General features: G+C 43.4%; 1 protein-coding gene across 4 annotated transcripts in view; it reads left to right on the top strand.

The window, feature by feature from the left end:
- Positions 1 to 24518, top strand: part of LOC105487350 (chromodomain Y like) — a 243940-nt gene that overhangs the window by 50447 nt on the left and 168975 nt on the right. Inside the window, exon 1 of one of the 4 annotated variants that reach the window (XM_071097691.1) lies at positions 23136 to 23540. The exons of 2 other annotated variants lie outside the window; for them this stretch is intronic. In XM_071097691.1, coding sequence (XP_070953792.1) covers positions 23517 to 23540 — 24 coding nt within the window. In that variant the 5' untranslated portion in view covers positions 23136 to 23516. Of the gene's footprint in view, positions 1 to 23135; positions 23541 to 24518 lie in introns of those variants that run through there. One more of the 4 variants, XM_071097690.1, reaches the window with a different exon arrangement.

Here is a 24518-nt window from a genome sequence, read left to right as displayed (position 1 = left end):
TATTATAATGCCATTAGATTATCTTTATATTCTAGCACTGCTCTGATTGGTACTTTAATGTGCCTATTACAGACCCTTCCTATTTGTTAAATTAATATTTGATTACTATAATTTCCAAGGAAATCCATCCTTGAAGGTCATAAATATGTACTCTTGAATGACATCCTATAAATTAAAACATTTACTAATATGTATGGTCTTGAAAATCATTCTAAATTCCTGAAATCACTCTGAAATGTAAGTAATACAATGGTATATGCCTTTTTGAAACATTTGGAAATGTGTTTGCTTACTTTCTTGAAATGACCCCGGTCTTGAATTCCAGAATATTATATCCTCTTTCTTTTAGTTCTCTCTCTGATTAAGCCTTTGTCCTGTTTGTTGTTGTTTTGTTTTGTTTTGTTGAGACAGAATTTTGCTCTTGTCACCCAGGCTGGAGTGCAATAGCGCAATCTTGGCTCACTGTAACCTCTGCCTCCCAAGTTCAAACTATTCTCCTGCCTCAACCTCCCAAAGTAGCTGGGACTACAGGTGCCTGCCACCATGCCCACCTAATTTTTTTTGTATTTTTAGTTGAGATGGGGTTTCACCATGTTGGCTAGGCTGGTCTTGAACTCCTGACCTCAGGTGATCCACCTGCCTCAGCCTCCCAAAGTGCTGGGATTACAGGTGTGAACCACCACACCCGACTACCTTTGTCTTGTTAAACATTTCTTCCTCTTCACACCTCCCAATTGTATGATTCCCCAAATTCAGCACTTCTTCCTTCATGCTTACCTAGGATAACCAATCCTTCTTAAAGTATCAACTATCATTCTTAACGGATGGCTCTGGGACCTGAATATCACTTGAGTTCCAACTTCTTAGATTCCCCACTGGATACTTCCACTGTCACCTCAAATTCATTATGTCAACTGTTAATCATTACTGTTAATTTTATGTTAGTGGCATTAAAAAACTTAGCAATAACGAGAAAACTCTTTAATCAATTGTATACTACATACCACAAGAGCTGCTTTTTTTTTTTTTTTTTTTTTTGAGACGGAGTCTCGCTCTGTTGCCCAGGCTGGAGTGCAGTAGCGCGATCTCGGCTCACTGCAAGCTCCGCCTCCTGGGTTCACGCCATTCTCCTGCCTCAGCCTCCCGAGTAGCTGGGACTACAGGCGCCCGCCACCACGCCCGGCTAATTTTTTGTACTTTTTAGTAGAGACGGGGTTTCACCATGTTAGCCAGGATGGTCTCGATCTCCTGACCTCGTGATCCGCCCGCCTCGGCCTCCCAAAGTGCTGGGATTACAGGTGTGAGCCACCACGCCCGGCCTAAGAGCTGCTTTAAAAACAAATCTCATTTAATCCTCCAAACCATTTTATAGGTGAGTTTTACCACCTTCGTTTTACCTGTTAGGAAATTGGAAATAAGAGAGGTAAAGAAAGAGACTTGTCCTGCTCTCACAGCAAGTATACTGCAAAACTTGAACTCAAGTGTCATGTTAAGTGGTCTCCCAAAAATTATATCTAAAATTAGATTGTTTTTATTTTCTCTGTAACTTTCTTCTCGTATGCCTATTTTTTGCCTATGGTACCATAATTCTCCTTCATATGGCAACTTGAAACTGTGAAGGTTTTTCCCTCCTCCTTATTACTACTCCTATCAAATCTATCTGTAAGTTCTGTAATATTGCCTCTTTGTAACTTTCCTTTCTTCCTTCCTCTAGTTCACACACTTACCCATTAAGGTCTCCAGTAAATCTCTGTCCTCTCTTCCTGCTTTTAGCTCCTTGCACATTCTCCTTCCCTGAATGGCCACTGAACAACCTTTCAGAAGGCAGCAGTTGCCCTGTCCTCCAGTTGACCAGAAGCCTTCAGCTGATACAGTGTCTTAAGGTCATTGCCCTGACAGTCTAGGCTTTCCACAATTTGACTCCAACCTACTTTTCCAATAGCTGATAAAATTCACTCCACTCTTTTGCTCTCTTCACACTGCTTGAAATAGGCATTTTACTTTCTGCCTTCTAAACTTTTCTCACTCAGTCTTCCCTCTCAAAATAAATATCCTCCCACCTTTTTCCCTTAAAATGCCCAACTCAAGTCTCTGAGTTGGCTCTGCGGTTTTTACTTTCCTCTAAAGTTTACCTACTGTATTTATTATTTGTGTTACTCATTCAGCAGAAGCATATGTTGCCCTGTGTAGTAATTGTAGTAATTAAAATTACCGTGTGTGTGTGTGTGTGTGTGTGTGTGTGTGTGTGTGTGTGTGTGTGTATCTTGCCTCCTTGGTCAGATTTTAAATTCCTAGAGGGCAAAATGAATTACATCCATCTTCTACATCTCTCAGATGTCTGAAATGTGTTTACATGTAAATCATTCTACAAACAATGTAGTATTCAAAGAAAGCAAATTACTTTGATAGAGGCAACAGGGCAAATAAAAAGAACATGGGTTTTGAAATTAAGAATATATGAATTCCAATCCAATCAGCTGTATGAATTCAGTCAAGTTCAAATTTTTTAATAATATGGGTTACTTTTGTCACCTTATAGCTTATTGTGATGTTCATAGCTTATTACGAGAGAATTTAGGCTACTCCCTGCCATCCGTGTGTACTAAAAAGAAAAACTATTGTGGTTATTTGATAACTGAAGAGTATCACTGTCTTTTTAAGTCTTGTGTGAGCATAAGTGATTGGTGTGAATCACCATTGTACCCATAACTGATTGACATGAATAAATATACAGAATATAAACTCCAACTATTTTTTAAAAGTTTGTTCAATATTTCTGTATTTAGAAATATAACTTTAGTGTTGAAATAGTTCTCATCTAAACCAATGATTCCCAAACACAGGTCTGCAAGAAAATGAGAAAACCATTATTATAATGAGTTTTTTTGTTAAACTAAATAATGCAAGTTTTAGGGTTATTCTGTATTTTGCAATTACGACCCTCCTACTTTTTGTGTGGGTTAACATTTCTTTGCTTTATAAAACAATGGTGATGCCATCCTGGCTAACACGGTGAAACCCTGTCTCTACTAAGAAATACAAAAAAACTAGCCGGGCGAGGTGGCGGATGCCTGTAGTCCCAGCTACTCGGGAGGCTGAGGCAGGAGAATGGCGGGAACCCGGGAGGCGGAGCTTGCAGTGAGCTGAGATCCGGCCACTGCACTCCAGCCTGGGTGACAGAGCGAGACTCTGTCTCAAAAATAAAAAAATAAAAATAAATAAAACAATGGTGATGATAGATGGTAAAGGACAGTAGCTGTGGTTTTTGTTATTTCTATCACGGTTTTCCTTAACAAATCCAAGTTAGCAAACTGATGTTGATTTCCACAATAGTTTTGAAAATGTTACAGATCCATATTACCTCAAATGCTTGGAAACCCTAATCTAGCCCAAGCTCTTTGTTTTAGAGTTGAGAATTATTTGACTTACAGAAGTTAAATTATTTGTCCGAGATCATGTAACTTACTACTGCAGACCCAATATGAGAATTCAACTCTATTAACTCTCAATGCAGAATATACCTCATTATTTAAGTGAAAAGCTGTCTTTTCTACAAATGAAAAGAAGAATTTATTTTTCATATAACTTTTGAAGAAAAGACATTGTGTAAATTTTATTTGCTGAAAATAATTTTATTAGGCCAGGTGTGGTGGTTCATGCCTGTAATCCCAGCACTGTGGGAGGCCGAGGCAGGAGGATTACTTGAGCCCAGGAGTTGTAGACCAGCCTGGGCAACATAGTGAAACATCATGTCAAATAAAAATAAGTAAATAAACTTATTAAAATCCTCCCAAAAGATGGCTTTATCACTAAATGAAAGAAACTGGATGGTAATCCCAGCACTTTGGTAGGCCGAGGCGGGTGGATCATGAGGTCAGGAGTTTGAGACCATCCTGGCTAACATGGTGAAACCCCGTCTCTACTAAAAAATACAAAAAACTAGCCAGGTGCAGTGGCGGGCGCCTGTAGTCCCGGCTACTCGGGAGGCTGAGGCAGGAGAATGGTGTAAACCTGGGAGGCAGAGCTTGCAGTGAGCTGAGATCTGGCCACTGCACTCCAGCCTGGGCGACAGAGTGAGACTCCATCTCAAAAAAAAAAAAAAAAAAGAAAATTATAAAAAAAATAAAATATTTGTGGCCTGGTACAGTGGCTCACACCTGTAATCCCAGCTCTTTGGGAGGCTGAGGCAGGTGGATCACTTGAAGTCAGGAATTTGAGACCAGCCTGGCCAATACGGTGAAATCCTGTCTCTATTAAAAATACAAAAATAGCAGGGCGTGGTGGCTCACACCTGTAGTCCCAGCTAAATGGGAGGCTGAAGCAGGAGAATCACTTGGACCCAGGAGGCGGAGGTTGCAGTGAGTCGAGATCACGCCACTGCATTCCAGCCTAGGGGACAGAACAAGACTCATGTCTTGGGGGGGAAAAAAAATATATATATATATATCTCTCTCTCTCTCTCTCGGTGGCCAGCACGGTGGCTCACACCTGTAATCCCAGCATTTTGGGAGGCAGAGACGGGTGGATTACTTGAAGTCAGGAGTTTGAGACCAGCCTGGCCAAAGTGACAAAACCCATCTCTACTAAAAATACAAAAGAAATTAGCCGAGAGTGGTTTGACACACACCTGTACACCCAGCTACTTGGGAGGCTGAGGCACGAGAATCACTTGAACCCGGGAGGCAGAGGTTGCAGTGAGCCGAGATCATGCCACTGCACTCCAGTCTGGTCAACAGAGAGAGACTCTGTCTCAAAAAAAAAAAAAAAAAAAAACTTTGTGTACCTGAAGATTCTGAAAATATAAGAGGAAGGAATAAAAACCCTATAATTCTAGAGAAAAATCACAATTGACACTTTAACATAGTTCCTGCTACATATCTTTCAATGTATATTTTTGTACAGTTGAAATTATACTACGTATTTCCTGATTCTTCATTTTACATATTTATTTTAATTTCTTAAAAATATGTAATATATTTACGTATTTTAAAGCTTGGAAAGAACAAACAGATATAGAGTGAAGAGGCTTTTTCTGATCTTTCTACCTCAATCACCCAGTTTTCTTCCTAACCAAAATGAATACAGTTGTTAAAAGTTTTCATATGTGTATCTTTCCAAAGAGACTTTGTGCATTTTGTTCAGGTTATTTACCTTAATATTAAAACATATTCACTTTCCATCTTATTTAGAATCATGTAAAATGTCAATTTTAAGGCCCACATAATATTTTATTATATAAATATACTATAATTTGCTTAGTCCTAATTATACATCAGACATTAAAATTGTTTCCAACTTTTGATTTTTAGCAACTTTGTAGAACCTAGTGCTTAAATTAAAAGAGCCCATTTTAGAAATTGTAGGACTTGGCCAGGCACAGTGGCTCACACCTGTAATCCCAGCACTCTGGGAGGCCAAGGTGGGTGGGAGTTCAAGACCAGCCTGGCCATGGTGAAACCCTGTCTCTACTAAAAATACAAAAAATTAGCTGGGCATGGTGATGCGCGCCTGTAATCCCAGCTACTCGGGAGGCTGAGGCAGGAGAATCACTTGAACCCGGGAGGCAGAGGTTGCAGTGAGCTGAGATTGCACCATTGCATTCCAGCCTGGGCAACAAGAGAGAAACTCTATCTCAAAAAAAAAAAAAAAAAAAAAAGAAAAGAAAAGAAAAGAAATTATAGGACTTTCACAATAACTTTCCTTGAAGAGATTAGTTTTATTTTATCCCTATTCTCAAAAGCAAGTCTGTTGTTTTTTCCTGCTAAGGCTAGTCCATCAGGGTTTAAACAATCCTTTATCTCCACAACTGACCTCAGCAGGTTATAGTCACATTCTCTTACACTTTGGAAAGAACATCCGTCAGCTCAGTGCTCCACAAATATTTCTAGTAGGAATGCCCCAGTCCAAAGTGGACTGCATTTTGACCTCATCATTGTTGCTGACTCCCTGTATCCTGGGAGCTCAGAGGGTCGAAGCACTGTTGTTTAAGACTCCCATTGGAGCTCCCCCTCGAAAGCAAAGAGTAGTTATGCATTCAAACATACCCAAGGAATAGCACGGCAATACAAAAAAAAAAAAAAAAAAAAGATGACCCAAGTAGAAAGCATGCCCAAGAATAAACAAATGTTTGTGCTGCTTTCAGAGGACTGTGTAGTGTTGATGGGCTTTGTGCTGAATGCTAAAGACTCTGGTTCATCATGGATTGGTCAGAAAAGAGTTCACCTCATTTAGAGGAATATCTGTGGAGTTGGTAATGAATAGAGAAAGATGAGGAAGGCTTCCCAAAGCAGAGGAGAAACCATGAATTTCTTGCCTAGAAGAAGGTCTATGTGAAATAGAGCTCTTCAGAGTGAGAAATCTGGACCTACGCTATGAGGAAATTGGCATAAAAGGACCAAGAAGAAGCCTGACAAGAAAGGCAAATACTTGGTTAAAAAATTTGCAGTAGAAAGGGAGAAATATGGGCTTCATGTAGATAGAACTGTCAAAGATAAGAGTAACTTCCAGAAAACAAACAAACAAAAACAGATAAATCAGTGAGCCTTCACTTCATATTTTTTTCCGGGATTCTCTCTCAACCAACCCAACTCCCAGCCCCATCCCAACCCCCGTAGATAAAGTCTATTATCCTTGTCCTCTTCCTTGTAATGGAAATTTAGCCTGTTCTCAATTTGATGTAAAGTGTTATGTAACTCCAGGATCCAGCCCACTCTTCTGACTATATTTCCAACTATGTTATAATATTACTCTAAGACTCTCTTTTATAGAAATGTTCAAAGTAACTGTGGCAAAATTGTTTTTTGCTCCCAACTATTGTACACGCTTCATAAAAACTATTTCTACAACCTGAGAACCAATTGAGATAAGCGCTCCGTGGCAGATAAAGACCAAGACTGAGCACTCTCCAGTTACATATGTGTTAAACAGATCTTTAAATATATCCTTTCAAAGCTGTATCTCGAGGGATAATTTAATGTAGGCATATAAGGTACCATGAGAGGGTCAACTGCAGAAATATTTTTGGTGAGAGTGACTTTCCCCATGATTTTTTTCCCCCTAGACTGAGTCTTGCTCTGTCACCCAGGCTGGAGTGCAATGGCACAATCTCGGCTCACTGGAACCTCCACCTCCAGGGTTCAAGCTGTTTTCCTACCTCAGCCTCCTGAGTAGCTGGGATTACAGGCGCTCGCCCCCATGCCCAGCTAATTTTTGTATTTTTAGTAGAGACAAGGTTTCACCATGTTGGCCAGGCTCGTCTTGAACTCTTGACCTTGTGATCTGCCTGCCTCAGCCTCCCAAAGTGCATGACTTACTTTCCCCAGGATTGTTAAAGATGACTATGTATGTGGTAGTATTCAAGTACCCAAAGACCACCTACTCTAATTAACAAAATAAACTGTATTTGTATTGGTCCCATTCTTTCATTATTCTCAACCTATTTCCTCTCTGTAAGATGGAAATAATATCTGTTTTATAGAATTGTTGTAAAGGTTAAATCAGATTTCCAGTAATGACAGATTAAATAAGTATGATTGAGTTCCCTGCTAAGGACAACTAAGAAAGCTGGGGGAAAAACATGTTAAGAATCTGATTCGAAGCACTAGAGAACTAATAAGATGTTTAAAAACACTGAGCTAGGGTGGGGAAGCTTGGAGACCCATGGAGGTGAGCCCAGAGTTTCTATATGTTTTTCCCTGTGAGCAAGACCAGAAGGCTGAGAGAACAACAGGTTGAGTTACGATTTTGAAAGCCACAAAGATCTAAGGTGACAGGGGTTGGTGCTCAGTTTCCATCAAGGCATGGAAGCCCTAGTGGATGAACTCTTTTCACACTGGATTAAAACTCCGAAGGACCTTAGGGAAAAGCGTAATTCAGAAGTAAGCACTCTTAGAGGCTACAGCTTAGCTTTTAATTCTTTCAAGCCATGAAATTGGTTTCAGGTGACATTTTAGTGTTTGAGCACTTAGGCAGCTGGCAGGAACAAACATATCCTCTCTGGAGAAAGATAACATTCATCTCAGACCTCAGATATTTCTACATCTTGTAAATCCAATATCTGGCACATAATAAAAAATAATCAGACACACAAGGAGTGAAATAACATGAACTAATATCAATAGATACAGCAGACAATAGAAACAGACTTACAGAGGCTACAGGTGTTAGAGTTTGCACACTGACTTCAAACTAATGATATTATTCAGGTCAAAGAGATTTTTAAAAATCCAACAAGATTAAAATCTCAACCAAGAACAACAACAACAAAAACTCAATAACAAATCAAAAGGATATTCCAGATTAAAATGTACAAAAATAAAAAAAAAAAAAGGTTCAAGAGCAGATGAGACACAATTGAAGCAAGAATTTGTAAACCAAAAGATAGAGCAGGAGAAAGTACCCAGAATGTAGCAGAAAAACAAAATAATAGAAAACTCAGAAATGATAATAAGACACATAGGACTATAGTGAAAAGTTCTAACATACGTACGTTCATTGGAAACCCAGAAGGGAAGAAGAGACTGAGGTAGCAGCAATAATAAGAGATAATGGCTGACAAAATCTTGCAAACTGGTAAAATAAATCAATTTGAAGACTCTATAAATCCTAGGAAACCCAAGCAGGATAAATACACAAACTAATACCTAGACACATCATAGTAAAACTGCTGAAAACCAAAGACAAAGAGAAAATTGTGAAATTAGCAAGAGAAGAAAGATACATTACCTTCAAAGGAGCAAAAATATAGCAGATTTCTCAATGGAAACAATTGAAAGTAGGAGACTATAAAATATATGAAAAGCACTGAGAGAAAGTAAGAAAATTACCACTGAAATTCTATACCAGCTGACATAGCCTTCCATAGAAAGGTAAAATAAATAACTTTTTATTTATTTATTTATTTATTTTTATTTTTTATTTTTTTTTTTGAGACGGAGTCTCGCTCTGCCGCCCGGGCTGGAGTGCAGTGGCCGGATCTCAGCTCACTGCAAGCTCCGCCTCCCGGGTTCACGCCATTCTCCTGCCTCAGCTTCCCGAGTAGCTGGGACTACAGGCGCCCGCCACCTCGCCCGGCTAGTTTTTTGTATTTTTTAGTAGAGACGGGGTTTCACCGTGTTAGCCAGGATGGTCTCGATCTCCTGACCTCGTGATCCGCCCGTCTCGGCCTCCCAAAGTGCTGGGATTACTGGCTTGAGCCACCGCGCCCGGCCCATAAATAACTTTTTAGACAAACTAAAGCAAATATTAGATGTTTTTATGGCAGAAGGAAAATGTCCAGCCTTGGAGATACAGTAAAAACAAAACAAAACAAAAGAAAAAAACCGTAGGATAAAATAATGAGTTAAATATGTGGGTCAATAAATAAATATTGACTGCATAAGCCAATAATTATAATAATTTTTAGCAATTAAAATAAAGAATTAAAATATAAAGCAACAATAAGGATGGAATATATAATTAGTGGTGTTGGAACATGGTTCAGTAGGACATGGAATAAATGGTCTAAAGTGTTATAAGTTTCTTGTGTTGTCCAGGAAAAAAAATAAGAGTATGGGTATTACATTTAGTAAAGAAAAAGACACACTTAATATTTAGGGTTATTACTGTATATATTTTAAAGGAATATATGGCTTTCCAGGTAATAAGGAGAAAAATAATAGAATAATTTCTTGTAGGGCCAGATGGCTCACACCTGTAGTCCCAGCACTTTGGGAGGCCGAGGTGGGGGGATCACTTGAGATCAGGAGCTGGAGATCAGCCCGGCCGACATGGTGAAACCCCGTCTCTACTAACAATACAAAAATTAGCTGGGCATGGTGGCATGTGCCTATAGTTTTAGTTACTCAGGAGGCTGAGGCAGGAGAATCACTTGAACCCGGAGGCAGAGGTTGCAGTGAGCCAAGATCGTGCCACTGCACTCCAGCCTGGGCAACAGAGTGAGAGTTCAACCCCCAAACCCAAAAAAGAAAAAATTATTGTAAAGTTCTCAATCAGTCTGGTACAAACCAATGAAGGAAAGAAAAAGAAACAGAACAAGTAGGATAAATAGAAAATACAGAACCATACCTAGAATTATAGGTAGAATCAAAATTACACATACCAGTAATTACTTTAAAGGTAAATGGACTAAATGCCCCAATTAAAAGACAAAGATTATTATTTTTATTTTTATTAAAAAATAAAACTGTAAATTGTAAGAGACATGTAAAACTTAAGAATCCAGAAAGGTAAAAAAACACATTTGGAGAAAGATTTAGCTATCATACAAACACAAAACAAATTTGGTTGTAGGTTTTTTTTTTTATTTTGAGATGGAGTCTTGCTCTGTCACCCAGGATGGAGTGCAATGGCATGATCTTGGCTCACTGCAACCTCTGCTTCCTGGGTTCAAGCGATTCTCCTGCCTCAGTCTCCTGAGTAGTTGCGATTACAGGCACACACCCCCAGGCCTGGCTAATTTTTGCATTTTTAGTAGAAACAGGGTGTCACCATGTTGGTCAGGCTGGTCTTGAACTCCTGACCTCGTGATCTGCCCACCTTGGCCTCCCAAAGTGCTGGGATTACAGGTGTGAACCACCACACCTGGCCAGTTGTAGGTATCTTAATATCAAAGTAGACAATGTAAAAAGCATTGTTGGTGTCTTTGCAATGACAAAATTCTTCCTTCACCAGATAGATATAACAATTTTAAACTTCTATGTACCTAGAAACATAGCTTAAAAATATGCAAAGCAAAAACTATACAGAAAGACTTAGACAAATTCATAATCATGTTGGGATATTTTAATGCACCTGTCCCAGTAACTAATAGAATATTTGAACAACATAAACAGTAAAATACAGCAAAATTGAACACACATATATATAATGGAGAGAAAACACGTGCATAACAACTAAAAAATACATAGTCTTTTGAAGGACCACATATTTATAAAACTTGAGCAATTTTGTGACATAAGTCTTAAGAAATTTTAAAGGATTGAAATTCTACAGATTATATTCTTTCACCACAATGTTATTAAGCAAGAAATAGGCCAGGCGTGGTGGCTTATGCCTGTAATCCCAGCACTTTGGGAGGCCAAGGCGGGTGGATCACCTGAGGTCGGGGGTTTGAAACCAGCCTGGCCAACATGGTGAAACCCGTCTCTACTAAAGTACAAAAATCAGGCAGGCTTGGTGGTGGGCGCTTGTAATCTCACTACTTAGGGAGGCTGAGGCACAAGAATCACTTGAACCCAGGAGGCAGAGGTTGCAGTGAGCTGAGACCACAGCGACAGAGGGAGACTTCATCTAAAAAAAAAAAGAAAAAAAAAGGCAGAAATAAAAATAACTAGAAAATCCTTATATTTTTAAATTTAGAAATATCATTCTAATAACACATGGCTCAAAGAAGAAACCACAATGGAAATTAGAACATATTTTCAACTAAATAATAATAAAAATACAAACTATTAAGACTCGTGGGATGCAGGGGAATTTATAGGTTTTAATTCATACATTTGAAGACTGAAGATCAATGAACAAAGTCATCTTTTTTGCCTCTCTCTCTCTCTCTCTTTCTCTCTCTCTCTCTCTCTTTCTTTCTTTTCTCTCTTACAGAGTCTTGCTCTGTCGCCCAGGCTGGAGTGCAGTGGCACTGTCTCAGCTCTCTGCAACCTCTGCCTCCCAGGTTCAAGCAATTCCGCTGCCTTGGCCTCCCATGTAGCTGGGACTACAAGTGCGTGCCACCACGCCCGGCTAATTTTTGTATTTTTTTCACAGATGGGGTTTTGCCATTTTGGCCAGGCTGGTCTGGAACACCTGACCTCGGGTGATCCACCCACCTTGGCCTTCCAAAATGCTGGGATTACAGGCATGAGCCACCATGCCTGTTGAACAAAGTTATCTTAAGAAATTAAAAAATGAATAACAAATAAAACAAAGGAAATAATAATGGTGGAAGCATAATTAAATAGAGTACCATTCTTTGTACGGTATATACAAAGAATCAAAAAAGCTCAAAATTGGTATTTTCAGAAGACTAATAAATTAATATACCCATGGCAGGACTGATAAAGAAAAAGGAGAGAAATGATACATATTTTCTTTTTTTTTGAGACGGAGTCTCACTCTGTCGCCCAGGCTGGAGTGCAGTGGCGCGGTCTCCGCTCACTGCAAGCTCCGCCTCCTGGGTTCACGCCATTCTCCTGCCTCAGCCTCCCAAGTAGCTGGGACTACAGGCGCCCGCCGCCACGCTCGGCTAATTTTTTGCATTTTTAGTAGAGACGGGGTTTCACTGTGTTAGCCAGGATGGTCTCGATCTCCTGACCTTGTGATCCGCCCGCCTCGGCCTTCCAAAGTGCTGGGATTACAGGCGTGAGCCACTGCACCCAGCGATACATATTTTCAATAATTAAAATGGGAATATTATTACAGATCCTGCAAATACTAAAATTTTATGAACAATTTTATGTTATTAAATTTGCAAATTTAGATGAAATGGACAAATTGACACAAAGAAATAGAAATCCTGAATATTCCTTTTCTGTTTTGTTTTTTTTCTTTTGAGATGGAATTTCTCTCTTGTTGCCCAGGCTGGAGTGCAATGGCACGATCTTGGTTCACTGTAACCTCTGCCTCCTGGGTTCAAGCAATTCTCCTGCCTCTGCCTCCCAAGTAACTGGGATAACAGGCATGTGCCCCCGCGCCCAGCTAATTTTTTGTGTAGAGACAAGGTTTCACCATGTTAGCCAGGATAGTCTCCATCTCCCACCCTCAGGTGATCTACCTGCTTCAGCCTTCCAACGTTCTGGGATTACAGGTGTGAGCCATGGCACCCGGACCTGAATATTTCTTTATTAAAGAATTTGAATCTATAATTTAAAGTCTTCCAATAAGAATGCTGCAGACCCAGGTGGCTTTACAAGCAAATGCATACAGATATGAAAAGAAGAAATAATGGCATTCATACACAAACTGAAAATTGGAAAAGAGGAAGTACATGACAACTTCTTTTATAAGATCTGTATAACCTTGATATTAAAATCTGACAAGAGGCCGGGTACAGTGGCTCACACCTGTAATCCTAGACTTTGGGAGGCTGAGGTCAGTGGATTGCTTGAGTTCAGGAGCTTGAGACCAGCCTGGGCAACATTGTGAAACCCTGTCTCTACAAAAAAAAGGTTAGCTGGGCATGGTGGTGTGCACCTGTAGTCTCAGCTGCTTGAGGGGAACTGATGTGGGAGGATCACTTGAGCCCAGAAGGTTGAGGCTGCAGTATCCCAAGATCTTGCCACTGTATTCTAGCCTGGGTGACAAAGTGAGACCCTGTCTAAAAAAACCAAATTGACAGGAAAGAAAAATTTCAGGTGAACCTTCCTCATGAACATAGATTCAAATCCTAAACATATTATTAGCACACCACATTTAGCAATTTATGAAAAGGATAATGCATCAAAACTTTATTTGGTTTATTCCAGAAACAGAAAATTGGCTTAAAATTAAAAATAATAAATATAAGTCAACACATTTACAAAATGAAGGAATAAAATCATTTGATCATTTCAGTAGATGACAAAATTCAATATTCATTCATGATTAAAAAAAAAAAACTTTTAGAAAACTAGGATGGAGACTGAGCTCAGTGGCTCACACCTGTAACCCCAGCACTTTGGGAGGCTAAGGCAGGTGGATCACGAGCTCAGGAGTTCGAGACCAGCCTGGCCAACATCGTGAAACCCCGTCACTACCAAAAATACAAAAATTAGCCGGGCATGGTGGCGTGCGCCTATAATCCCAGCTACTCGGGAGGCTGAGGTGGGAGAATCATTTGAACCCAGGAGGTGGAGGTTGCAGTGAGCTGAGATCGTGCCACTGCACTCCAGCCTGGGTGACAGAGTAAGACACCCTCGAGAGAAGAGGAGAGGGAAGGGGAGGGGAGGGGAGGGGAGGAGAGGGAAGGGGGGGAGGGGAGGGGAGGAGAGGGAAATTAGGATGGAAAGGAACTGCCTTAATCTAATTAAATAGGCCTACAAAATTCCTTCAGCAAATATCATCCCTAATGGTAAAAGCTTTCCCTCTGTAATAAAAATCAAGACCTGATATCCACTTTACTCAATGTCATGTTGGAAGTCCTAAGTGCAGTGTCCCTCACTTTATAGGCACACTGCATACGCAGTTGGCATCAGCAAAGTAGGGCCACCAAAACTTTATTTTGAATTGATTTGATATCTAAACAAAATTTTAAAAACATCAAATTTAATGCAATATTGCAATAATTCCCTAACCACCCTGCTCCAACTACTTTCTCTTCATAGAGCCAAATGTTTAGAAAACACAGATCAGATTATTGGTGAAGAGACCCAGGACCTGGTCATGAGCTACCAGATTTGCCTGCCTCTCCAGCCCATCTTATGTCTTCCTTCCTGTTATCTGCATTCCAGCTTCACCAGCATTTTCAGAGTCTCAAAGGTGTCATGCACCTTCCACATCTAGACCTTTGGAAAAAGCCCTTTCCTCAACCTGGGACCGTTTCCACTGTCCTCTTCACCTAAATCCATCCTTTAGATTTTAGCTCACCAGTTCAGGGACAACCTAATCACAAGTAGGGAATAGCCCCAGTCACAATGAGCACATCTAGGATCCACAACTTGCTTTCCAATGTGATTTTTCAACAAAGAGGAACCAAGGCTCCTTGGAGAAATGGTTGATTCTAGGACTGGAGCAGAAAATATACAAGATGAGCCTGCAGCATCTTACAATGCCAGAAAGTAAGGAAGTGCTCAAAATATACACTCTCTTATGATTAGAGTATGTCAAAGGCACACAGAAGTCAACTGAAAGAGCTCCCGGTGGCCAGAGTAGAGAATCAAGGAAATAAATAATGCATTATGGATTATAATCCATGAGTCTCAATTGGTATAAAAAAGATGAATAAACTGATTGATAAGTGGGGGAGAAGAGAGAAATCTCCTATGCAGAAGAATTCCAGACACTTTTTGTAGACACTCTGCCCTCAAGAAGGGGAAACATAATCCTCATTTCTTAAATGTGGGTTGCTCAAAGTGACTCCCTTCCAAACACTACAGTATGGAAAGGGGCAGGGGCTGGTAGTGGAGAACAGTCAGTGTTCAGTGCAGAAATCTGACAAGCACTGTATTTGCTAGGTGATCAAGGTCAACATCAACAGTGAAGTCATGTTGATAGTAGGTATCCTTGATACAATGTGATGAGAATGGCATTTTACCTCTGTGGTCTTCCTCCCCCAAACACAAAAGCCCAGTCTAATCATATCATGAGACAAATATCAGACAAATTCCAGTTGAGGACATTCTGCAAACATTTCACAAAATGTACTCTTCAAAACTGTCAAGGTCATCAAAACCAAGAAAAACCTAAGACACTGCCATAGCCAAGAGAAGCGTAAGGAGACAGGAGAACTATTAATAGAGGTAATGCGGTACCACGGATGGGATCCCAGGGCAGAAAAAAAGAAAATTAGGTAAAAATTAGGGAAATCTGAATAAAGCATATGTTTTAGTTAATAATACTGTATCAATATTGGTTTATTAATTGTGCCATGTGTACCTGACAAAATGTAACGGGGAAAACTGGGTATGGGAACTCTCTGTAGTATATTTGCAATTTTTCTGTAAATCTAAATCTGTTAAAATCTGTATGAAAAACATCAACAATTAAATAAGCTCTAAATAGTGAATAGAACATGGTGTACCTCCTACTTCTCATAAATTATTCAAAAGTCTGCCAAGTATTGGTCTGAATATGGAAATCATATTTTGCTGGGGAGTGGGTACCTAGGCCTTGTTGTATTTTTCTTTATGCCTCTTTGCATATCTAGTATTTCATTTTTTAAAATGCTCAACTGTAAAGCAATTGCATAAAAGTCAAAATGTTGATATCTCCCATGATGGCTACTTCATTTAAAAATATCAAATTATTTGAACATAATTTCTTAATGATTGATTCTGCTTTGCTGGTACCCAAGCATGGCCAGTGTGCCCACGGGGCACTGGGCACTGTCTCTGGGGAAGCAGCAAACCAGACTCATCTCTAGGTGGCCTGGGCTCAACAGCTTCCTGCCATTTTCTTTGATTGATAGTTAAGATTTGTTTTTTTTTTTTAATTAATTAATTAATTTATTATTATTATACTTTAAGTTCTAGGGTACATGTGCATAACGTGCAGGTTTGTTACATATGTATACTTGTGCCATGTTGGTGTGCTGCACCCATCAACTCGTCATTTACATCAGGTATAACTCCCAATGCAATCCCTTCCCCCTCCCCCCTCCCCATGATAGGCCCCAGTGTGTGATGTTCCCCTTCCCGAGTCCAAGTGATCTCATTGTTCAGTTCCCACCTATGAGTGAGAACATGCGGTGTTTGGTTTTCTGTTCTTGTGATAGTTTGCTAAGAATGATGGTTTCCAGCTGCATCCATGTCCCTACAAAGGACACAAACTCATCCTTTTTTATGGCTGCATAGTATTCCATGGTGTATATGTGCCACATTTTCTTAATCCAGTCTGTCACTGATGGTCATAATCTGAAGATTTGTTGTTTTTTGTTTGTTTGTTTGTTTGTTTTGAGACGGAGTCTCGCTCTGTCACCCAGGCTGTAGTGCAGTGGCCCGATCTTGGCTCACTGCAAGCTCCGCCTCCCGGGTTCACGCCGTTCTCCTGCCTCAGCCTCCCGAGTAGCTGGGACTACAGGCATCTGCCACCACGCCCGGCTAATTTTTTGTATTTTTAGTAGAGACGGGGTTTCACCCTGTTAGCCAGGATGGTCTAGATCTCTTGACCTCGTGATCCGCCTGCCTCTGCCTCCCAAAGTGCTGGGATTACAGGAGTGAGCCACCGCGCCCGGCCGGCATTTTTTTTTTTTCCTGACAACTTAATGTGTATCTATCCTAATAGATTGCCAGCTACCTGGGAGCAGGGATGATTGCATATACATTGATTAGCAAGGTGCCTGGCATACAATAAATGGTCAATAAGTATTTATTGAGTGACTATAACTTAATGATTCAAAACTTAGACCCTAGAGTTACCTGGACCTGAAAATGAAGTTTAGCTTCCCCACTTACTAGGAACGGGGTCAATAATAATGCCTACTCCTGAAGGCGCTTTGTGGACGAATGTGCTTACTTATTATGGTTCTTTGTAAATGTTAGCTATGATTTTTATTAGGTGCGTGCTGAATTAAATAGCTTAATATTTGTAAAGTGCTTAGAACAGTTTCTGAAACAGGGTAAGTGCTTCTTGTTTGTGTTTATTTATTTTCTTAATGTTGCTGTTGACCAAATTAAACTTCACATTCATTTTGTTTAGTCTGTTAGGGATATTCTTTGGAAAATCTTCCACATTCTGTGGAAAGATAAGGCCTAAAATGCATACTATTCTGATTCGTTCAAAATATATCACTCTGGGACATGTGTAATTCAGAAAGGAACCTGATCTGAACACTTCTGTAGTAATTATGGAGAAGTAATATGTACTACAAAAAAGGAATCATTCAATCATTTAAGAAAATTGCTGTGCACTACAACAATACCATTCATATGTAATTAACAATCCACCTTTGCAAGGGTTTGTTAACTGGTTTCAAAACATTGGCTTTCAAACTTTTTGCCCTAGCTCAAAATGTAAGAAATACATTTTACATTATGACTTAGTACACAATAATATATATGTGTGTGCATATAAAGCATATATATACATGCCTAAATATTTGTGTATATATATGATGGAAACAAAATTTTACTACGCAATGGTCATTCCTAGTAAAGTGATGGATGCTCTCTAATACTGTTTTTAGTTCCAGTAGGTGAGAGGGTAAGATAATTTGCACTTTTTTCTTTTTCTTTTTCTTTTTTAGACGGAATCTTGTTCTGTCACCCAGGCTGGAGTGCAGTGGTGCAATCTCGGCTCCTTGCAACCTCTGCCTCCCGGGTTCAAGCAATCCTCTTGCCTCAGCCTCCCGAGTGGCTGGGATTATAGGCGCATGCCACCACACCTGGCTAATTTTTGTAGTTTTAGTAGAGATGGGGTTTTGCCATGTTGGCCAGGCTGGTCTTGAACTCCTGAGCTCAGCAGATCCACCTGCCTTGGCCTCCTAAAGTGCTGGGATTACAGGTGTGAGCCACCACCTCCAGCTGAGAATTTGCACTTTGAACAAGTCCCAAGTTGATGCCGTTGCTACTAGTCTGGGGACCAGACTAGTAGCAACTTTGAGAACTTCTACACTAGACAATACTAGTGATTGAAAAAAAGTCAAGCCCCACTGAGCGCCTCCAAGTGCTGGTCTGGCCCCCGTCTTCAAACTCATTTACACTTTGCTTTAGATTCAACATCCACCTGCTCCTGGGATAATTCTGGGTTCCCCCACTTTTGGTGGGTCTTGTGTTTCTATTTTCCTTACCTGTCAAAATGTCCACACTCATCTCTTGCCTAGTTGTTCTCTCTCTCTCTTTCTCTCTCTGTCTAGAAATGGAAAGGTAAAGAGGATACTAGGATGGTCTGACTTGAGAGACAAATGCAATTAATCATCACAGTAATTCAAGGGAAAGTTATACAGTACTTGCTATTTTTTTCCCGGGATCCAAAATGAGTTAGTTACTGCCTTGGCATAAAGTCAACCAAAATTACGGGAATACCTGTGCCTATTTCCTCTTTATGATTTTTGGTCTTTTTGCTTTCCAAAAATGGGGCAATGTATAAAATTATCAATGAAAAACTTCCTTGCTCTTGGTCATTACTTTAATCAAAAAAAGTTCAACAAGTACATATTACAAAGATTCTCTCGGTAGAACACTGTTAGCTAAATAGAAAGAGGAACCGTACTTAAACACTAAATCTAGTTGTAAAAGCAAATGATCCTTAATTGTAGATTGATGAACTCTGGCCAGTTATGGTATCATAGCCTAAGATGAAATTGGGGAAATCAAATGTTAACAGGTCTCAGATTGACATCACGAGGGCAAAGAGATGAAACAAATAGTGGTATCTGGCCAAGGAGCAGCAGCGTGGCAGCTGGCTACTGGCTTCCATATGAAAGAGAGAAATGGTACCTACCTGGGACCAACATGGAGGGAGGCAGAGAGAGGCTGCCCCTCCAAATGGGGAAACTGACTCTTTGGGCAGGAAAGGAAACAGTGACTGAAAAAAGGAAATCAGCTGTTATTGGTTGAACAGAAAAGGGTACTGGTATCCACTCTAAGCTTTCAGGGAAGGAAGAACTGGTTGGCTCCCAGTTCAGACAAAGCCTCTAGCATCTGAATTAATCTTATAACTGGTTTTGTATGCTTCTCTCTTTTGCGTCTCAGGTTTAAAATGTTCTTTCTTTTGAGTGGGTGATTGAGATGGAAGTTCCATTGTTTTCTGGAGTAGGCACTCTATGACAAGAATGTCACTTAATTTCCCTTTAGCCACTGTGGGTTTAAAACAAACAAACTTAGGTCGCATTTTCATAAAAATCACAACTAAATTTTGGGTTATGGAGGAGGTAACCAGGATAGAATATGCTTTGGGGGTACAAAACTGTTGAAGGGAATCATTATCAGCAGCTTTTCACAGCCACCCAACCACAAAATGCATTTGGCTCTGAGAGTAGTAGTAGCCAGATTTTGGCTTCTTTTGTTTTCTTCTGTCCCATCCCCCATCTCCTCTTGGATGCCTTGGGATTCAAATGTAGATGAAATGCAGATTGTTGGGAGAAAGGAAGAAGTGCCTGGTTTGGCTGGTAATTGGGAAAAGAGGAGGATCTCAAACTTAAAGTTTTAGTCATTGTTCTCCTGAGATGGGAAAAGGCTGTGATTCTTGATCTGAAGAGTCTTACCGTGGGTAGTACTTGCCATTGATGATCAATTGTTTGGATTTGAGGAGGAGCGAATTTAATTATGTTGGCCTACAACAACGGGAGCAGGTCAGGTAAGAATCTTTTATTGCCGGTAGACATGTATTTTAATCATGTGTGCACATCGTCTCTCTTGTTGACCACTTCTCGAATCTTTTAAGAGTCGTATGTCTTACTAGTACATACTATTGTGCTGTATGTATTTTTGGTGCAATCTTCTCGATGTGCTTAGGGGATGTGATTTCACTTTTATTCTCAAGCCACAGAGAAAATACTTTAATAGCACCCACACACGTGGTCATGGAAACTACAGAACCTCACTGTTTCATAAAAGGTGGAAATTCCAAGTCATTAAATAATCTTGGGCATGTTTACTTCTACTATGAGTGCTGATAAAATGTTTATGTAAAAAAGTGACGGAGGAAAGCAAAGTTTGCTTAAAAGTAAGACAAATTGAACGAATGAGGTTAAAAAATATATGTGTGTGTGTGTGTATATATATATGCAAAATAGCATTCCATAAATCTGAGTTTTAAATGGAGGGCGGATGAAAGGAACAAAGTGGACAATTGAGAACTTGCTCAACTTCTCAGTCGCTAGGTGGATACCCATCTCCTTCGCCAGTGGAAGCCAACGGTCAGAGTGGAGATGTAGTTGGAACTTAGGAGTATGGCTCACTCCTGCTTTGTTATAGAGGCTACCAGTGGTTACTCTTAAAGTTGTAGACTAAGGATAGCAGCATAACATTCCAGATTGTCAAGATTGAAAAGCTACGTAAATTGACAAAGGTCTATGTAAATTGACATTTTTGAGTTACCTTTTCGAGGCTATAATTCTTCCCCTTTTTGTTTCCACAATGGGGAAAATCACCTTACTAGCTCAATATCTGAATATGTTTGTTGTGGATGTCTACGTTCCTTTCTTTCCCTCTCCTGGGCAACAATGGCAGTTTTGGAGACTCCTTGGTGACCACAATACCATTAAGCACATGGTGGAGCTCCTCCTGAATGCTTGAGCTTGTGGATGTTCTGAAGGGGGCAAAATTAGGGTAATGGTCATGGGGAGAAGTGCTTGTATTTGTATTGGTCCATCATTGCATAATAGGCTTATATGTTAGATGTATCTGTTCATTTCCTATTGAGGAGCTCTTTCTTCTTTATAGTTTATTTTGCTTGAGGGATTTTTAACTGTCACCTGCCAGTACTTGAGCGCTTGCCGAAGTGTGCGTTCAAATGCTTTGGGATTTCTCAAATGTATAAAGTCCTACTCCTTGCCTTCAAGGAACTTGCAACTTTTGTTGAATCGGTATACCTAGAGAGAAGGCAACAATGAAATGCAGCAAATAATGGAAATGCTAAGTGAGAGGAAAGAGGCGCTGTGTGGAGGAGGGAGAGGGAATTGGCTGGGCCATCAGGGAAAGAGGCAGAACTTGAGGCGCCTTGACCAGTAGATGAAGTGGTGACTTTAATTTGCGATTCTTGTGCAAGCATTTCATAATGGGAATTGGATGTGTGGGTATTGGGCTTTCTTGTGGACACTGAAATTCCATTCATTAAATAACACCTTATTTCCTATACAGAGAATGGTGCTAGGGGCCAGCGTCAAATTTGAAGATGAAGTCTGATTGAAAGTCATCGTTTGGAGATGGGGTGGGGTGAAGAGTAGACAAACATTAAAATACAGAGATGAGTGCTGCAGTGAGCACGCGTGAGCGCTTAGGCAGCGCTTGAAGAGGGAGTTACCTATTTGGCCCTGGAAGTCAGCAAGGCTATCCTTTTAAGGTGATGCCTGAGCTGGGAGTTTGTTTCAAAAGGTGGAGACCGCAGGTAGAAGCACTGCTTAAGGGGAACGGCGATTCGACTCGCAGTCACTTAAGGGTCGGCGTGGTGCTTGTTCCTGGGCGTGGGGAGGGCAGGAAACCGCGGGGTCTGTAAAACGCCCCGTGGTTGTTGAAACGCTGTTGGGGGGCACAAACAGGGCTTTAGGAACAAAACTGGTGGGAAGAGCCTGGTGGCTCCAAGGTAGGTTAGGAACTGGAGCGAGATGGAGCACGGAGGAGTGAGGCGGCCCGAAGGATGCCCGGGGAGACATGGAGGAACTGGCGAGGGCTTCCCCATGCAGGGCCTGGGAGAGAAGGTGAACTAATGCCTCCGCAGTGCCCCGTGGGGAAGTTCCGCATACTTGGCCAGAGGGTTCGGAGTTGCCGGCTGTCTGGGGGAGTTGGGCCAGGAAGCCCCTTCTTTCGCCACCGATGGGGCACGTCCAGGGCCCGGCAGGTGTGCCCTGGCAGTAGATCTTCCCTGGGAAGTGGAGCGCGAGCCAGCCCTCGCTGTTCTGAGCGAGGGCCTGTCGTGTAGTCCACACCGTTCCGCGAAAGGAACTACCATTGACAGCCTCGTTCGATTAGAACCCGGACCTCCCGGGAATCCAGACTCCGTTCCCTCCCCACTGAGCTTCGGAGGAGGCGGACGCTCCAAGAGGAACCCGGAGGCCTGGCGTGGGGGGAGCTGCGGGCAGAGCGGAGGCAGCCGCGCCCTCGCGCCGCCCTCCGCCGCGCCCGGCTCCCACCCCCGGCCTGCCGCCGAGCCAGCGTGCCAGCCGGAGCGCGCCGGGCCACCCCGCGGGGCGCGCGGCCCGGGCTCCGGGTCTTGGCGGCGGCCGGCGGGGCGGGCACGGGCTAGGGTGGGTGCTCCACCTGGCCACGCCGCCGGCCCTCTGCGGGCTGGCCCGGCCCCGGACGGGCGGGCGCTCGGAGGCCGCCTCTTTGGGCTCCTCCTGGAGGGAGGCGCGCGGTAGACCGCCGTCGGGGCGGTGGGCTCCAGACGCGGTCCGGCTCACTCGCACGGTCCCCTGCCTCATCTCGGGTCCGTCGCTGCCCGTCCCGGTGTGCACGACCACCCTGCGCCTCGAACTTCGAGGTCCGGGCCCCGCCTGCCCCGGGCCAGGCCGCGAGCGCCCACGTCGAGTAGGGCCGGGGGGCGGTGCCGCGGGCCAAGCCGACCCCGCGAGCGGGACTGGGGAAGTCGGAGCCCCGCCCACCACCCCGCCCCCGCGCTCGCGGCCCCGCCCCCGCGGCCCCGCTCCTCCCCTTCCTGCCGGCTCGCTCCCGGCCCCGCCGGCCGCCCGCCTCGGCCCCGAGTGGAGCCCACTGCTCCCCTCGGCTGCCCCGCCCCGCCGCCGCCCCGCCCCTCCCGCGCGGGCGGCCCGAAAACCCGGAGCGCGAGAGCGCGGCTCCGCCGGGCCGGGCGGCCGCACTGGGCATGCTCAGTAGCCGGGGCAGGTTTTTTGGTCGCAAGTAGGAAGCTTTCTGCACTACACCGGAGAGGGGAGCCGCGATCCGGCCGCGCCGCCCGCACGCCGCCGCGCCCGCCCCAGCCCGCCCGGCCCCGCGGCGGGGCGCGATGAGCCCGAGCCCGAGCCGGCCCGCCGGGGAGTGAGCGCAGGGCGCCCAGGGCGCGTTGCGCAGCTGCTCCTGCGCACAACCCCGCCGCGCCGCCGGCCCGCACTGGCCGCGGAGTGCGAGAGGCTCGTCCGTGCCCAGCGCCCGGCCGGCCGCGGGAGCAGGAAGCGCAGGCCACGCAGGACCCAACTGAAACAAAGTGTCGGCCGCCCGGAGCCGGCGCCCGCCCCGACCCTGCCCCTCCCGCCCGCAACTCCGCCGCCCACCATGGCTTCCGAGGAGCTGTACGAGGTACCTCCCCTCCCCCCGGCCTCGGGCCGCCCCCCGCCCGCCGCCCCTCCCGGCCCGGCCGTGCCGCCCGACGGCCCCGCTCGCCGCCCGCGCCCGCCGCGTCCCCTCCCCCGCCGCGGCCGCAGTTTGCTGGACGGGAAATGTGTGTGAAGGGAGCCCGAGCCTTCGCTCCGAGGGGCCCCGGCCGGGGGGTCCTGAAGTTGCCGGGCGTAGGGTGGGGGGGGGTCCCGGCCGTGGGGAAGTGGTGCTGACACAAGTCACTTGCTCAGACTGAGCTCAAAGTGCTTTTGGCGTGGATCATGGAAGTGGAGCCCCCGTTGCCGCTCGGCGGGGACCGTGGGCGGTGCGGGGGTGGGGTGGGGGGGGGTTCTTGACCATTTAGTAAAGCATTTGCGAGAGGGTTTTGCCCCCGGTCGGGGGGTGGCGGGGAGAAGACCAGTGCAAACGCTTTCGACTTTGCTGTTCGCCAAAGCGATGCAAAATCTCGCACCGAAAATGCTAAACGTTGACCACATGCTTTAATTAGGTTAGCGTTGTGGCCAGAGCCAGGAAATTTAAATTTAACGCTGATACACCGTCATTCATTTGCGCCGCAGCGTTGCAAATGAGAAGGGCATAGCCAGAACTGTAAGTTATGGTCGATGGATTTAAACCAGCTTCCAGTTTGAGAGTTACCAATTTGGATCGTTAAGACATGTTTTGTATGTCTCCATGTAACTTCTTTTGACGTATTTCAAAGTAGACTTCCTGGGAGTACAGAAGTTTGGAAGGCTTTCTGTTCTTCTGGGTAAATGATTGTCTGGTTTCACATGTATTTATAAATAAGTTCCTGAGAGACTTAAAACTTGGGAGGACTCTCTAGAGTCACCTTTATGATGCGTTTAGGGACCCGGGTGTTGAGGGACTAAAGGAAACATCTATAACAAGTAGAGCCCTGTGGCCCCAGGGATCCTTTCGGTTGTCTTCTCTTATGGGCGT

The sequence above is a fragment of the Macaca nemestrina genome, chromosome 5 (genome assembly GCF_043159975.1).
Source record: "Macaca nemestrina isolate mMacNem1 chromosome 5, mMacNem.hap1, whole genome shotgun sequence".
Taxonomy (NCBI): Eukaryota; Metazoa; Chordata; class Mammalia; order Primates; family Cercopithecidae; genus Macaca; species Macaca nemestrina.
The sequence above is the reverse complement of the archived record's forward strand: the minus strand, read 5'-3'. Positions and strand labels throughout refer to the sequence as shown.